Source organism: Heterodontus francisci, chromosome 2 (genome assembly GCF_036365525.1).
Source record: "Heterodontus francisci isolate sHetFra1 chromosome 2, sHetFra1.hap1, whole genome shotgun sequence".
NCBI classification, from domain to species: domain Eukaryota; kingdom Metazoa; phylum Chordata; class Chondrichthyes; order Heterodontiformes; family Heterodontidae; genus Heterodontus; species Heterodontus francisci.
In genome coordinates, this window is record NC_090372.1 from 55,211,150 (window position 1) to 55,227,563 (window position 16,414).

Consider the following 16,414-nt stretch of genomic DNA (forward strand, 5'->3'; position numbering starts at 1 on the left):
ATCCAATTGGATACTGACCCTCCTATTGCATGAGCCTCAATTTTATTAACCAGCCTTTTATGTGGTACTTTATCAAATGCTTTCTTAAAATCCATATAGACAACATCCACCGCATTCCCTTCATTAAATTTCTCTTACGTCATCAAAAGATTCAATTCGATGAGTCAAGCATGATTTTACAAATCTGTGCTGGCCATCCTTAATTAACTCAAACCTCTTCTCGTACCTGTTTTTTTTCCCTGATTATTGTTTCTAAAACCTTGTCCACCACTGTTAAACTAACTAGCCTGTAGTTGTTAGAACTGTCCTTATATTGTTTCTCGAATAAGGGTATCACATTTACCACTCTCCAATCCTCTGGCACCTTCCCCGTATCTAGGTAAGATTGGAACATTATGGCAAGCCCTTCCATTATCTCCACGCCACTTCCTTTAGCAACCTGGGATGCAAGTCATCTGGACCTGGCGACTTATCTTTCAGCCTTTCCAGTACCTCCTCACTCTGTTTTTGCCCTCTCCATTGCCTCTACTCTCTCCGCTTCTACCGATATTTTGTCATGTATGCTTGCTCCACCTTTTCCAAGTTCATCTTCTCTGAGACCCACCACCTTCTCCCTTGACCCCCATTCCCATGAAACCCCTAACCACCCAACCTCCTGGTCTCCATGCTAGCTGACATCGTAAAAGGCTAGCTCTCCTTAGGCCCTGTCCCTACTCCCATTGGCTATGATTCTAACCGTGCTCTTTTTTAAAATTCATTCATGGGATGTGGGCGTCGCAGGCCAGGCCAGCATTTATTGCCCATCCCTAATTGCCCTTGAACTGAATGGCTTGCTCGGCCATTTCGAGGGCATGTAGAGTCAACCACATTTCTGTGGGTCTGGAGTCACATGTAGGCCAGACCAGGTAAGGACTGCAGATTTCCTTCCCTAAAGGACATTAGTGAACGAGATGGGTTTTTACAACAATCGACAATGGTTTCATGGCAGGGGGATGGGAACCAAATGAGGAGGTCAGTGGACAGTAAGGAGGTAGCAACTAAAGCCTGTAAGGAACTAGATAATGAAGTCAGCGTGACTAAGGGGAACAGTAGGCAGGGAGCAGATGATGAACGCAAAGGGACTGGTGGTCTGAGGTGCATTTGTTTTAATGCAAGTGTAGTAGGTAAGGCAGATGAACTTGGGGCTTGGATTAGTACCTGGGCGTATGATATTGCTATTACTGAGACTTGGTTGAGGGAAGGGCATGATTGGCAACTAAATATCCCAGGATATCGATGCTTCAGGTGGGATAGAGAGGGAGGTAAAAGGGGTGGAGGAGTTGCATTACTGGTCGAAGAGGATATCACAGCTGTGCTGAAGGAAGGCACTATGGAGGACTCGAGCAGTGAGGCAATATGGGCAGAACTCAGAAATAGGAAAGGTGCGGTAACAATGTTGGGGCTGTACTACAGGCCTCCCAACAGCGAGCGTGATATAGAGGTACAAATATGTAAACAGATTATGCAAAGATGTAGGAGCAACAGGGTGGTGGTGATAGGAGATTTTAATTTTCCCAACATTGACTGGGGTTCACTGAGTGTTAGAGGTCTAGATGGAGCAGAATTTGTCAGGAGCATCCAGGAGGGTTTTCTAGAGCAGTATGTAAATAGTCCAACACTGGAAGGGGCCATACTGGACCTGGTGTTGGGGAATGAGCCCGGCCAGGTGGTTGAAGTTTCAGTAGGGGATTACTTTGGGAATAGTGATCACAATTCCGTAAGTTTTAGAATACTCATGGACAAAGACGTGAGTGGTCCTAAAGGAAGAGTGCTAAATTGGGGGAAGGCCAACTATACCAAAATTCGGCAGGAGCTGGGGAATGTAGATTGGGAGCAGCTGTTTGAAGGTAAATCCACATTTGATATGTGGGAGGCTTTTAAAGAGAGGTTGATTAGCGTGCAGGAGAGACATGTTCCTGTGAAAATGAGGGATAGAAATGGCAAGATTAGGGAACCATGGATGACAGGTGAAATTGTGAGACTAGCTAAGAGGAAAAAGGAAGCATACATAAGGTCTAGGAGGCTGAAGAAAGACGAAACTTTGAAAGAATATCGCGAATGTAGGACCAATCTGAAACGAGGAATTAAGAGGGCTAAAAGGGGTCATGAAATATCTTTAGCAAACAGGGTTAAGGAAAATCCCAAAGCCTTTTATTCATATATAAGGAGCAAGAGGGTAACTAGAGAAAGGATTGGCCCACTCAAGGACAAAGGAGGAAAGTTATGCGTGGAGTCAGAGAAAATGGGTGAGATTCTAAACGAGTACTTTGCAGCGGTATTCACCGAGGAGAGGGACATGACGGATGTTGAGGTTAGGGACAGATGTTTGATTACTCTCGGTCAAGTCGGCATAAGGAGGGAGGAAGTGTTGGGTATTCTAAAAGGCATTAAGGTGGACAAGTCCCCAGGTCCAGATGGGATCTATCCCAGGTTACTGAGGGAAGCGAGAGAGGAAATAGCTGGGGCCTTAACAGATATCTTTGCAGCATCCTTAAACACAGGTGAGGTCCCGGAGGACTGGAGAATTGCTAATGTCCCCTTGTTTAAGAAGGGTAGCAGGGATAATCCAGGTAATTATCGAGCCTGACGTCAGTGGTAGGGAAGCTGCTGGAGAAGTTACTGAGGGATAGGATCTATTCCCATTTGGAAGAAAATGGGCTTATCAGTGATAGGCAACATGGTTTTGTGCAGGGAAGGTCATGTCTTACCAACTTAATAGAATTCTTTGAGGAAGTGACAAAGTTGATTGATGAGGGAAGGGCTGTAGATGTCATATACATGGACTTCAGTAAGGCGTTTGATAAGGTTCCCCATGGTAGGTTGATGGAGAAAGGGAAGTCGCATGGGGTCCAGGGTGTACTAGCTAGATGGATAAAGCACTGGCTGGGCAACAGGAGACAGAGAGTAGCAGTGGAAGGGAGTTTCTCAAAATGGAGATGTGTGACCAGTGGTGTTCCACAGGGATCCGTGCTGGGACCACTGTTGTTTGTGATATACATAAATGATTTGGAGTAAAGTATAGGTGGTCTGAGTAGCAAGTTTGCAGACGACACTAAGATTGGTGGAGTAGCAGATAGTGAAGGGGACTGTCAGAGAATACAGCAGAATATAGATATAGACTGGAGAGTTGGGCAGAGAAATGGCAGATGGAGTTCAATCAGGGCAAATGCGAGGTGATGCATTTTGGAAGATCCAATTCAAGAGTGAACTATACAGTAAATGGAAAAGTCCTGGGGAAAATTGATGTACAGAGAGATTTGGGTGTTAAGGTCCATTGTTCCCTGAAGGTGGCAACGCAGGTCAATAGAGTGGTCAAGAAGGCATACGGCATGCTTTCCTTCATCGGACGGGGTATTGAGTACAAGGATTGGCAGGTCATGTTACAGTTGTATAAGACTTTGGTTCGGCCACATTTGGAATACTGCGTGCAGTTCTGGTCGCCACATTACCAAAAGGATGTAGATGCTTTGGAGAGGGTGCAGAGGAGGTTCACCAGGAATTTGCCTGGTATGGAGGGCGCTAGCTATGAAGAGAGGTTGAGTAGATTAGGATTATTTTCATTAGAAAGAGGGAGGTTGAGGGGGGACCTGATTGAGGTGTACAAAATCATGAGAGGTATAGACAGGGTGGATAGCAAGAAGCTTTTTCCCAGAGTGGGGGATTCAATTACTAGGGGTTACGAGTTCAAAGTGAGAGGGGATAAGTTTAGGGGGGATATGCGTGGAAAGTTCTTTACGCAGAGGGTGGTGGGTGCCTGGAACGCGTTGCCAGCGGAGGTGGTAGACGCGGGCACGATAGCGTCTTTTAAGATGTATCTAGACAGATACATGAATGGGCAGGAAGCAAAGAGATACAGACCCTTAGAAAATAGGCGACATGTTTAGATAGAGGATCTGGATCGGCGCAGGCTTGGAGGGCCAAAGGGCCTGTTCCTGTGCTGTAATTTTCTTCTTTGTTCTCTTAGACTAGCTTTAAATTCCAGATTTATTAATTGAATTCAAATTCCACCTTCTGCTGTAGTGGGATTCGAACCCATGTCCCCAGAGCAATACCTGGATCTCTGGGTTACTGGTCCAGTGACAATACCAGTACGCCACCGCCTCTCCATCTGTCCTTGCAACTACCACCCCATCTCAGGCTACCTCTGCCAGGCCCTTGAACATTGAACATATGTAAAAGGACAGAAGAAACAATTTGCTGGGAGAAGCAAAAAGCCAGAAACCAATTCAGGAAAAAGCCTCCAACTCCCATAGGTGATCAAACAAGTTCCAGGACACCATGGTGATTGGTATCACTATCCCCCTCAACCCACCTAGCTTCTAAATTTGAGATGCCTTCCATGCACAGGACCTTATCCAGTTCACCTTTGAATGCCTGTGGCACATTGTCACTCCCAGCTCCATTCCTTCTGTCCTTTTTGCTTCCTTCCAATTGGGTTTCCACCCTCCCTACAGCACCAAAATTGCCCTAACAAAAGTCATAAATGACATTTTCTGTGACTAGGACCTTGGTGCATTATCCTTTGATGTGCCTGCAGTTTTTGGCAAAGTAGACTGCGCCATCTTACTTCAACACTTACCTCTTACCTACCTCAGTGCTGGGGCCTCAACTATTTACAACCTATATTAATGACTTGGCTGAAGGGACTGAGTGTATTGTAGCCAAATTTGCAGACAATATAAAGATAGGTAGAAAAGCATGTTATGAGGAAGGCACAGTCTGAAAAGGGATATAGATAGGTTAAGTGAGTGGGCAAAAATTTGGCAGATAGAGTATAATGTGGGAAAATGTGAGGTTCTCCACTTTGGCAGGAAAATAAAGCAGGATATTATTTATATGGAGAGGGATCTGGGTGCCCTTGTACATGAATCACAAAAAGTTAGCATGCAAGTATAGCAAGTAATTAGGAAGGCAAATAGAATGTTGGCATTTATTGCAAGGGGGATAGAGTATAAAAGTAAGGAAGTCTTGTTACAACTGTACAGGGCACTGATGAGACTGCACCTAGAGTACGGTGTTCAGTTTTGGAGGGATATACTTGCATTGGAAGCAGTTCAGAGAATGTTCACTAGGCTGATTCCTGGGATGCAGGGGTTGTTTTAGGAAAGTTTGAGCAAATTGGGTCTATACTCATTGGAGTTTAGAAGAATGAGAGATCTTATTGAAGGAGATAAGATTCTGAGGGGGCTTGACAGGGTAGATGCTGAGAGGATGTTTCTCTTCATAGGGGAATCCAGAACGAGGAAGCACAGTTTCAAAAGAAGTGGTCTCCCATTTAAGATGGAAATGAGTCGAATTTCTTCTGAGAGTAGTTAATCTTTGAAATTTTCTTCCCCCGAGAGCTGGAGGCTGGGTCACTGAATGTCTTCAAGGCTGAGTTGGACAGATTTTTGATCGACATGGGAGTCCAGTGTTATTGGGGGGGGTTGGAGAAGGAGGTGGGGAGGGCAGCAGGAAAGTGGAGTTAAAGCCACTATCAGATCAACTATGATCTTATTGAATGATGGGGCAGGCTCAAGAGGCTGAATGGCCTACTCCTATTTCTTATGATCACCCCCACCTACTCTGGAACACTGAATTCCTCTGATTTCAGTCACTTGCACACTTCCTTCATGCCAACATTGGGCAACTGTACAGTTAGCTGCCTAGGCTCCACTCTTTGGAATTTTCTACCTAAATTCCTGCATTTGTCATATTCCTTTTCCCCTTTTAAGACCTTGCTTTAAACATTACCTTTTTGACCAAGATTTTGCTCTCTTTCAATCACTCCTTTTAAGAACAAAGAACAGCACAGGAATAGGCCATTCGGCCCTCCAAGCCTGCGCCGATCTTGATGCCTGTCTAAACTAAAACCTTCTGCACTTCCGGGGGCTGTATTCCTCTATTCCCATCCGATTCATGTATTTGTCAAGATGCCTCTGAAACATCGCTATCATACCCGCTTCCACCACCTCCCCCGGCAGCAGGTTCCAGGCACTCACCACCCCCTGTGCAAAGAACTTGCCTCGCACATCCTTTCTAAACTTTGCCCCTCGCACCTGTGTCCCCGAGTAACTGACTCTTCCACCCTGGGAAAAAGCTTCTGACTATCCACTCTGTCCATGCCGCTCATAACTTTGTAAACCTCTTATCATGTCGCCCCTCCACCTCCGTCGTTCCAGTGAACACAATCCGAGTTTATCCAACCTTTGCTCATAGCTAATGCCCTCCAGACCAGGCAACATCCTGGTAAACCTCCTCTGTACCCTCTCCAAAGCCTCCACGTCTTTCTGGTAGTGCGGCGACCAGAATTGCACTCAATATTCTAAGTGTGGCCTAACTAAGGTTCTGTACAGCTGCAACATGACTTGCCAATTTTTATACTCTATGCCCCGACCGATGAAGGCAAGCACGTATGCCTTCTTGACTACCTTATCCACCTGCGTTGCCACTTTCAGTGACCTGTGGACCTGTACGCCCAGATCTCTGCCTATCAATACTCCTAAGGGTTCTGCCATTTACTGTATACTTCCCACCTGTATTAGATCTCTAAAATGCATTACCTCACATTTATCAAGATTAAACTCCATCTGCCATTTCTCCACCCAAGTCTCCAACTGATATATATCCTGCTGTATCCTCTGACAATCTGCATCACTATCCGCAACTCCACCAACCTTTGTGTCGTCCGCAAACCTACTCATCAGACCAGCTACATTTTCCTCCAAATCATTTATATATACTACAAACAGCAAAGGTCCCAGCACTGATCCCTGCGGAACATCAGTAGACACATCCCACCATTCAGAAAAGCACCCTTCCACTGCTACCCTCTGTTTTCTACGACTGAGCCAGTTTTGTATCCATCTTGCCAGCTCACCTCTGATCCCGTGTGACTTCACCTTTTGTACCAGTCTGCCATTAGGGACCTTGTCAAAGGTTTTACTGAAGTCCATATAGACAACCTCCACTGCCCTTCCTTCATCAATCATCTTCGTCACTTCCTCAAAAAACTCAAATCAAGTTAGTGAGACACGACCTCCCCTTCACAAAACCATGCTGCCTCTCGCTAATAAGTTCATTTGTTTCCAAATGGGAGTAAATCCTGTCCTGAAGAATCCTCTCTAATAGTTTCCCTACCACGAACATAAGGCTCAATCGGCCTATAATTTCCTGGATTATTCTTGCTACCCTTAAACAAAGGAGCAACATTGGCTATTCTCCAGTCCTCTGGGACCTCACGTGTAGCCAATGAGGATGCAAAGATTTCTGTCAAGGCCCCAGCAATTTCTTCCCTTGCCTCCTTCAGTATTCTGGGGTAGATCCCATCAGGCCCTGGGGACTTATCTACCTTAATGCTTTGCAAGACACCCAACACCACCACCTTTTTGATAATGATATGACCCAGACTATCTACACTCCCTTCCGTAGGCTCATCATCCACCAAGTCCTCCTTTTTGGTGAATACTGATGCAAAGTACTCATTTAGTATCTTGCCCATTTCCTCTGGCTCCACACATAGATTCCCTCCTCTGTCCTTGAGTGGGCCAACCCTTTCCCTCTTGCTCTTTAAATACGTATAAAAAGCCTTGGGATTTTCCTTAATCCTGTTTGCCAATGACTTTTCATGACCCCTTTTAGCCCTCCTGACTCCTTGCTTAAGTTCCTTCCTACTGTCTTTATATTCCTCAAAGGCTTCGTATGTTCCTAGCCTTCTAGCCCTTACGAATGCTTCCTTTTTCTTTTTGACTAGGCTCAATATCCCGCGTTATTCGAGGTTCCCGAAACTTGCCAAACTTATCCTTCATCCTCACAGGAACATGCCGGTCCTGGATTCTAATCAACTGACGCTTGAAAGACTTCCACATGTCAGACATTGATTTACCCTCAAACAGCTGCCCCCTATCTAAATTCTTCAGTTCCTGCCTAATTTTGTTATAATTAGCCTTCCCCCAATTTAGCAACTTCACCCGAGGACTTCTCTTATCCTTATCCACAAGTACCTTAAAACTTATGGAATTATGATCACTGTTCCCGAAATGCTCCCCTACTGAAATTTCGACCACCTGGCCGGGCTCATTCCCCAATACCAGGCCTAGTACGGCCCCATCCCTAGTTGGACTATCTACATATTGTTTCAAGAAGCCCTCCTGGATGCTCTTTACAAATTCTGCCCCTTCCAAGCCCCTAGCATTAAGTGAGTCCCAGTCAATATCGGGGAAGTTAAAATCACCCACCACTCCAATCCTTTGCTTACCATTCATTTTCCTCATGATTTTAATGAACACCGTTGAAGGTTGTGTTACGTTAAATGTTTTAACACATCATTTATTGTAACTGAACTGTGAATAACTTGGTGTAACCAATAAAACTGAGTATTTAGTGTACGGTTAGTGAAGTGGGAAGATGAATATGGTATGTGAGATGATGCAGCTTTCCCCTTTGAAACCAGTGTGCAACTAATTGTAAAGTGATATCAATGCTAAATCTGGATTGATTTGCAGCCTAGACTGTCATATTCGAAAGGTAGGGCAGGAGTGAAATGAGTAGAAATGAATGTTGGAAGATTAGAAGTGGCCCCAAATCAACCACCTGGCCAGGCTCATTCCCCAATACCAGGCCCAGTACGGCCCCATCCCTAGTTGGACTATCTACATATTGTTTCAAGAAGCCCTCCTGGATTCCAGTATAATTGTAAATACAGATGATTCTAAATACTTTTGCTGAATTTGTTGTTTTGCTTTTCTATATATAAAAAGGGATAGTTACCCTGATGACAAAGAAGGGGAAGGTGTTGAAATGAAAACTGCAGAAGGACCAAACAAGAATCTGGAATATGATGAGGAAACAATGGAACTTATGCTTCCTTCTGGTTAGTACTGCGTCCTGATATGTCTTCAGTGACTCTTGGTTATAAAGAAATTGTCAGCCAAGTTTGTCTTTATGAGACCAGAAGTGCCAGGTTTAGGGAGAGCACCACAATTGTTCATGCTGTTTTGACCAGATTATAATATGTTAAGATGCATTGTTGATAACCAAAAGCTAATGCTTTGCATTTATGATTTTGGTGATGCACTTTTATTGATAGGTCCAGCTTCCTGAGTGGTGTTGGAGCTTCACTGTTAAGGAGGTACACAGTTGGTTGCCCTGTTCACTTAGATCCCAGAAGCCTTATCTTCCTCACTGCGACTTTATCAACTGACATCAGCAACTTGCCACGCAAAAGAATTTGGAAACCTAGACTAACGGCAGACGGCCATTAGCTATCCTGCTACAGGAAAATGTCCAATATTCATAACATTCTATTTGCGGAATGTCTCCTGACAATTTAGCGCAGACCGATTGCCGACATCATCAGTGCGTCTGAGCATTTGACAGCTTTCCAGTATGAGTGCGTAGCGATGCCACCACGTAGTAATGTCAGACTTAATGTCCAGGTGTTGCCTCACCCCTCAATGGCCGTGATCATTGCCTCCATTCGCCCCAACAGTACCCCACTCCCTCCTGCGATCGCCACTTCTCTTACCCGCTCGCTCTCCCTTGCTTGCCACTCCATCCCGCCTGCCCGTCCTTCATGCCCACCTGCTGCTCCCACCCTGGCCATATCTCCAGGCAGTGAAGCGGAGAGCAGATGGGTGCGAGAGAATGGTGAGATGGAGCGGCGAGCAGTCGGGAGTGCCAGGATGGGGCGGTGAGAAGGTGGGGGAGGGAGGCAGTGGTGATCGCTGGAGTCAGCGGGGTACTGTTGTGGGGATGGAGGTGGCGATCGTAGCCGTTGAGGGGTTTGGGTTCAATTCCTTTGTGTCAAATTGAGCAGCGCTATCTTTATTACTGGTAGATGCCTGAGACGTTGCTGACAGTGACGTTTCAATCGATGAGGCTGCATTTGCACATCTGCCAGTAATGCGCCACCGAGAGGTTGCTTTTTGTTTTTTATTGAAAGGAGTTGATGAAATGGTATATGTAGGTAGGGGTTGGTCCCTCCTTCCACTGTGTAATATGCTTTGTGGCTTCAGTGGCTAGGGAGGCTTGATAAATACAGAGTTGGAGCTGGGTGCATCAGTTTAGCTGGTTGCATCAGTTTAGGAGGAGAGCTGGGGAGAATTCTGCTGCTGTGGTTCCAGAGTGTGCCAAGCTAGAATGGTATTGTAAAAGCCAAGGCCTCCCTAGGACCAAAGACTGGAGAGTGGGTAGCCAGATTGTGACTGGGACTATGAAGGAATGATGGAAGTCTGTTGATGTTTGAAGTTTCCACACTTACCAGCCCTCCTGTGCCACTCTTCAACCCTCCTGGGTAGGCATTGTTACATATCAGAATTGGGCAGTGTGCTGTGGCTGATCTTTGTAGGTGATCCCTTTTGTTTACTGTGAACTAAATCTCTAGCTTGCATGTAGTTTTCAAGTATTGTAGCTTATTTTATTTCAGTAGAACAGCTTGCAAGTGGATCCTAGCCAGAACACTGGCAATGGTTGTGCTTCAGATTTGTAATCATATAGTCATATTTTAGTCTATTGGAATTTTGAAGATATTATTGTGAGCTTCCTGACCCACAAGAACGGTTGGCATGGAATTTGTACTCATTCAAGGTGACAATTTTGAATTTCAAAAGTTGGTAAGGCAATAGAACGTGTGTTGAGTACTAAAACATCTAGTGCAGTCACTTTTCTAGGCTTGCATTGATCAAATTAATTTTTGTACTAGTTAGGAAATCGGAATAATAACTTATTGCTGCCACTTTTTGACCAGGACTTAAAATTGATCTTTAGGAAGAAAAATTATATGGCTTCTATCTGACCAAAATGTTTAATTTTATGTGCGCTTCTTCATACTTATGAACCTCCTTGATTAATGGGAAGTCAAAACTGTAGAAATGAAGAAGACTTGGATAATGAGATTTTTCGTGGTTGTACATTTGGTGGTAGTTTCACTCCTGAACCACTCTGCTGCAAGAGCTTGCAACATGTTAATCTGTATTTTCAGCAAGTGGTTAAGCATGATATCACTACTGTGCTTTCCAGCCCAGTTGGATGCACATTTGTTGCCAATTAAAGTCGCAGGTTGTATGCAAATCTATCTGGCATATACATCATGGCAGCATCCAAAGAGGAACAACTCTTTAACCTCAGCGTCGGCTTAATTCAGTTGCTAGCACTTACTGTCGAATAGTTGTGTTCAAGCTCCACCATCGACTTGAACATAAAATCTCAGCTGAGACATCGTTTGTTGCTCTTAATACTGAGGGAATGTTTTCTTTGTCTTGTTGAAGTGCTAAGACGCTTGGGACATCCTGAGGCTCTGGTGCTAATAGGTGCTATCGCTTTGTGCAACACTGGCTTCTTTGCGACTCAAATGGCAGGAGTACTTACCCATGCTCCTTTCCATAAATGAAAATGCCAATAATGTTTCCGCCTACATTGAAGAGCTTGGTACCTTTTAGCATATTATTGGATGCAAACATGGAAACCCAGATGATGTAGAAAGAGCAAGAATGTTTAGTAAGAGATAATAAGCAACATGCTTGAGGCTTTCACCAGTGCTAAGGATCATGGGTCAGCACTGTTGCCATTTTGACTAGGACTGTTAATATGCAAATATGAATGGAGGGATGTGACTAGTGGTGTTCCGCAGGGATCAGTGCTGGGACCTTTGCTGTTTGTTGTAATTATAAATGATTTGGAGGAAAATGTAGCTGGTCTGATTAGTAAGTTTACGAACAACACAAAGGTAGGCGGAGTTGCGGATAATGACGAGGATTGTCAGAGGATACAGCAGGATATAGATCAGTTGGAGACTTGGGCGGAGAAATGGCAGATGGTGTTTAATCCGGACAAATGTGAGGTAATGCATTTTGGAAGGTCTAATGCAGGTGGGAGGTATACAGTAAATGGCAGAACCCTTAGGAGTATTGACAGGCAGAGATCTGGGCGTACAGGTCCACAGGTCACTGAAAGTGGCAACGCAGGTGGATAAGGTAGTCAAGAAGGCATATGGCATGCTTGCCTTCATCGGTCAGGGCATAGAGTGTAAAAATTGGCAAGTCATGTTGCAGCTGTACAGAACCTTAGTTAGGCCACACTTAGAATATTGCGTGCAATTCTGGTCGCCACACTACCAGAAAGACGTGGAGGCTTTGGAGAGGGTACAGAGGAGATTTACCATGATGTTGCCTGGTCTGGAGGGCATTAGCTATGAGGAGAGGTTGGAAAAACTCGGATTGTTTTCACTGGAACGACGGAGGTGGAGGGGCGACATGATAGAGGTTTACAAAGTTATGAGCGGCATGGACAGAGTGGATAGTCAGAAGCTTTTTCCCAGGGTGGAAGAGTCAGTTACTAGGGGACATAGGTTTAAGGTGCGAGGGGCAAAGTTTAGAGGGGATGTGCGAGGCAAGTTTTTTACACGGAGGGTGGTGAGTGCCTGGAACTTGCTGCCAGGGGAGGTGGTGGAAGCAGATACGATAGCGACGTTTAAGAGACATCTTGACAAATATATGAATAGGAAGGGAATAGAGGGATATGGGCCTCGGAAGTGCAGAAGGTGTTAGTTTCGGCAGGCATCAAGATCGGCGCAGGCTTGGAGGGCCGAATGGCCTGTTCCTGTGCTGTTCTTTGTCCTTTGTTCTTTGACACTCAGATCACTTTCAATGTGTATGTCATGCTCGGCCCCCACCTGCCAAGAATGAGCACATTAATTTTGTCATGAACATTGATTTTAAACTGTTACTGGAGTGAAGAAAGGACTTGTTAAACGGATCAGCTGTGGCTGGAAAAGACATTTGCATATTAACAGACCGTGCTTGGAAGGACAAAGGACCATTCCCTGACACCTTCAACCCACAGTGGACCTTGATCACCAGGTATTGTGTGTAAGAGAAACATTCCAAAGACTAAGGTGTTACAATCCAAGACGTGGTCAGACCACTTAGTCACATGACTAACCTGCTTGGCAACCTGGGTTTTTCTGAATTGCACAAACAGTTTAAACTCAGCGTGCCTGTTTACTCCAGAACTGAGAAGATCTCTCCTGTCTGCTGCCATCTCTTTCTCACGGAACTCCAAATCCACTGAAGACACATGAACCCCAACAGCAAATAAGGTTTAAGAAGGATACCTGGCCCCAACAAAAAGCAAGATCTCCCCACAATCAAGGACTCTACAGTGAGCTCAAAGAACCATAACAAAAACTCTTCAGATATTGCCTCAAATGTTTCCACTTTATTTTTCTTTTTTCTGTCTCTGTTTGCATGTATCACATATGCATGCTAACGTGGGCGTGTCATGTATCGACCAAATTAGAGTTGAAGTTCAAATTTAATAAATTTCAACTTTTCTTTAAATCTAAGAAAACCTGTTTGTGCTGGTTTTTTGCCTTATAATTGAAAAGCAGTGAACAAGGATTCACCAAGGGGGAGCTAAAAACAGTGTGTTTAAAAATAAAATTCTGTTGCAATAAGACCAGGTGAAGGCTGAGAGGGACCCCCAGACACCACCTCACCTGGTCGTAACAGTGGGTAAGTTTATTTTTTAATTGAAGTGTTGGAAGAACACTTGAAGTGTTGGATAAAAATGTTTTACTTGACTCTGGCAGTGAAGAATACAGGTGTTGAGTTAAATCTTTCAAATACAGCTAGAAACTATTTACAGTGCATCAAACTGAAATGTTCATGTGTCACTAATTTGACCATGTTTAAATTCTTTTCATTCTCTATACAAATCTCTCAGGTGCTAGAATTGGTCATCGATCATTGCTGAGATACTATAAACAGCATTTTGGTACCTCAAGAGTCGTGGTTGCTACTGGGGCTCGTGTGTTAGGCAGAGTGCTGCAGCAGTACAAGGCACTAGGCTGGACAAGTGAGCTTGGTAAGTCAAAAGCAAAATACCGTGGCTGCTGGAAATCTGAAATGAAAATAGAAAATGCTAGAAATACTCAACAGGTTCTCATAAAAGGTCATTGACTTGAAACGTTAATTCTGTTTCTCTCTCCACAGATGCTACCAGACCTGCTGAGTATTTCTAGCATTTTATGTTTTTATTTAAGTAATTTGAGCTACTTATGTGTTTACCTGAATGTGAAAGGGCTTTCATTGTGGGTGAATGAACCTCTGGATAGTGAAGAATTTAAGTTATTTTACAGATTCCATTGTTTCAGTAAAAGTACAAAGTCTTACTTCCTATTGAAACGTAACTTTTTCTAGAGCAGAATTAGCATTGAAGATGTTTCTCTATAATATGTGGTAATAAAGTGGTGAATAAATCTCTTGGGGGTTTTTTTTAATCAGCTGTTGTTTCTTTTCTTAATAGCGAAAGCAGCATCACAGAGAAAGGAGCATGACATGCAGTATGTACAAAGAATGAAATCTAAGTGGATGCTAAAGACAGCATTGTCCAACAATGCTACGAAGCAGATGCATTTCAGACCTCAAGTCCTATTTTAGAAATGGTCTGCTTACTAGATTCAGTGTATATTTGGCTACTAAAGAGGGTAATTGCAATATCCATAACTGGAGACTTTATTTTTTGCTGTCTTTTCTGACTATATATTTGGGGTTTTGGTATGCTACACATCTGACATGCCTTTAAGGTTTATGTTATAGTGTTGAGGATTATAAAACATCATTGAAACCTTTCTGTTAATATGAGCACTGTACTGTGCTGCTTAACACTTAAAATAATCCAACTTCACTTGATAGAATACATATATTCTGAAATCAACTTACCTGCATAATTTTGGCTGTGTGAAATCTAGAACAGCTGCATAACAAATACCATGTGAGGTATTTGACCATATGATGCTGCTACCTTTTTAAAAATGTAGCTTTGTATTTTAGCTTTGTATTTTGTAATGAATGATGAAGTGCTAATGTGTTTTCTCTCCCTTTCCCACTTATCACTCATAGTGTAACCCCCACTAATGTGCTATCTGAATGATCTACAAAAGGTTAGAGTGAGGCAGCAGAGATTTTGTACAATGCAAGAGAGATACCACTCAAACAGGTGTCAAAGTGGAGTTTTTTTTCCCCCCTCCCAATGCAGTTTTCTTCCCTTTCCTGAAATCATTGGTTCCTGCTGATGTACAGTTCCTCAAGGCTCTCTGGCACCATGCCTGTGATATCCTTCTTTTGAGAACCTGAGGATGAAGTGTTGATGGGCTGTGGGCAGCATCACTGCCAAGTCCCAACCTGTTGATAAAGGTATAAACAGTTTTCAGCAGGGATCATTATAGAAATTGGTAGTGAGAACCTTGCTATTTTTTTCTCTATTCCACCCCTTCCCTTTGGGAAAGAGCCCTGCCCCCCTCAGTTCCCTGAGTTTAGGAATTCATAGGAGTAGAGTATTCAACATGTGAGCTTCTGCTGCATTGGACTCTGTTGGTGTTGCAAGCCCTCACAGAAGGGATGTGCATTCTGAAACCTTGAAATCTTGTGAGTACTTATGAACTTCTTGGAGAATTTTGGAGAGGGAAAAGAACCAAAATTATTATTTCTTGTAAGTTTTTAAACAATTTGTTGCAGTTTAATTAGACTAATACATTTAAAATGAATCTGAATTGCACATTTTTAATTTTTGAATTTAAACAGTAAAAAAAGGTCACAAGAAGTTTCAGCTCTTTTTTAAAAAAAAAAAATATGGATAGGGTGACTGGAAACATTTTGGATAACTGCCTTGTGCACCTTTTTAGCTTTCAGGTTACATTGTGGTGGGCAGGGAATAGTGCATGGGACAAATTTTCCCTTCCCCTTTTATTAAAAAAATTCAAACAATGTACAATGCATGCTTTCTTTGATTCTGCAGGGGAAAACCGTGCAAATGTTTTTCTCATTAAAAACTGAAGATGTGAATCAGAATCTTGAATTTTTTTGATCCATCATTGTATATATCTATACACCATAGGAATATAGGGAAGATATTCATTTTCCTAAATGGTGACTATCCCACTTTATATAGTTTACTAAGTGAGAAGAATATCCAACTGTTCTGCTGCCAGTGGGTCCTGTGCTGCTTTTAAAGGCTCCTCTCTCTCACTGCTTTACTGCTCTGCCCAATTAAATGACTAGCAATAAGCACAAGAAGCTGGCATGCCCACTTGTACTTCACACCTTTGTTCATTCAGAACAAAGACGAGAAATTACTCTCAGCATTATCAGTGAATGGTAACACAGGTCCAAGTGACATTTCACTGCAGCAGCTTTTTCGGGAGCAGAGAGTGCGAGCGAGTGAGCAGCTGGGAAGGTCAGTTTAAAGTAAACTTAATTTCCTTTTGTTTTCGGCGGAGACCAGGGGGCTGCTGGGTAAGTAAAACCCTATATATTTGGGCCGTTTCTGAACCCGAGACACTACACCTGTAGTGTCTCCCACCCGCCCTCTTCCTCTAACCAAAAAAAAAGGACTGGTG

The 16,414-nt window shown here is 43.6% G+C and overlaps 1 protein-coding gene across 2 annotated transcripts in view; it reads left to right on the forward strand.

Moving 5' to 3' along the window:
* znf622 (zinc finger protein 622) overlaps positions 1-15,866 on the forward strand; it is a 33,544-nt gene extending 17,678 nt beyond the window's left edge. For both annotated transcript variants that reach the window (XM_068058465.1, XM_068058474.1), the window contains exons 5-7: positions 8,778-8,890; positions 13,741-13,881; positions 14,323-15,866. In XM_068058465.1, the coding sequence (XP_067914566.1) occupies positions 8,778-8,890; positions 13,741-13,881; positions 14,323-14,456 (388 nt within the window). In that variant the 3' untranslated portion in view covers positions 14,457-15,866. The remainder of the gene's footprint in view (positions 1-8,777; positions 8,891-13,740; positions 13,882-14,322) is intronic.
* The last annotated feature ends 548 nt before the right edge of the window (positions 15,867-16,414 follow it).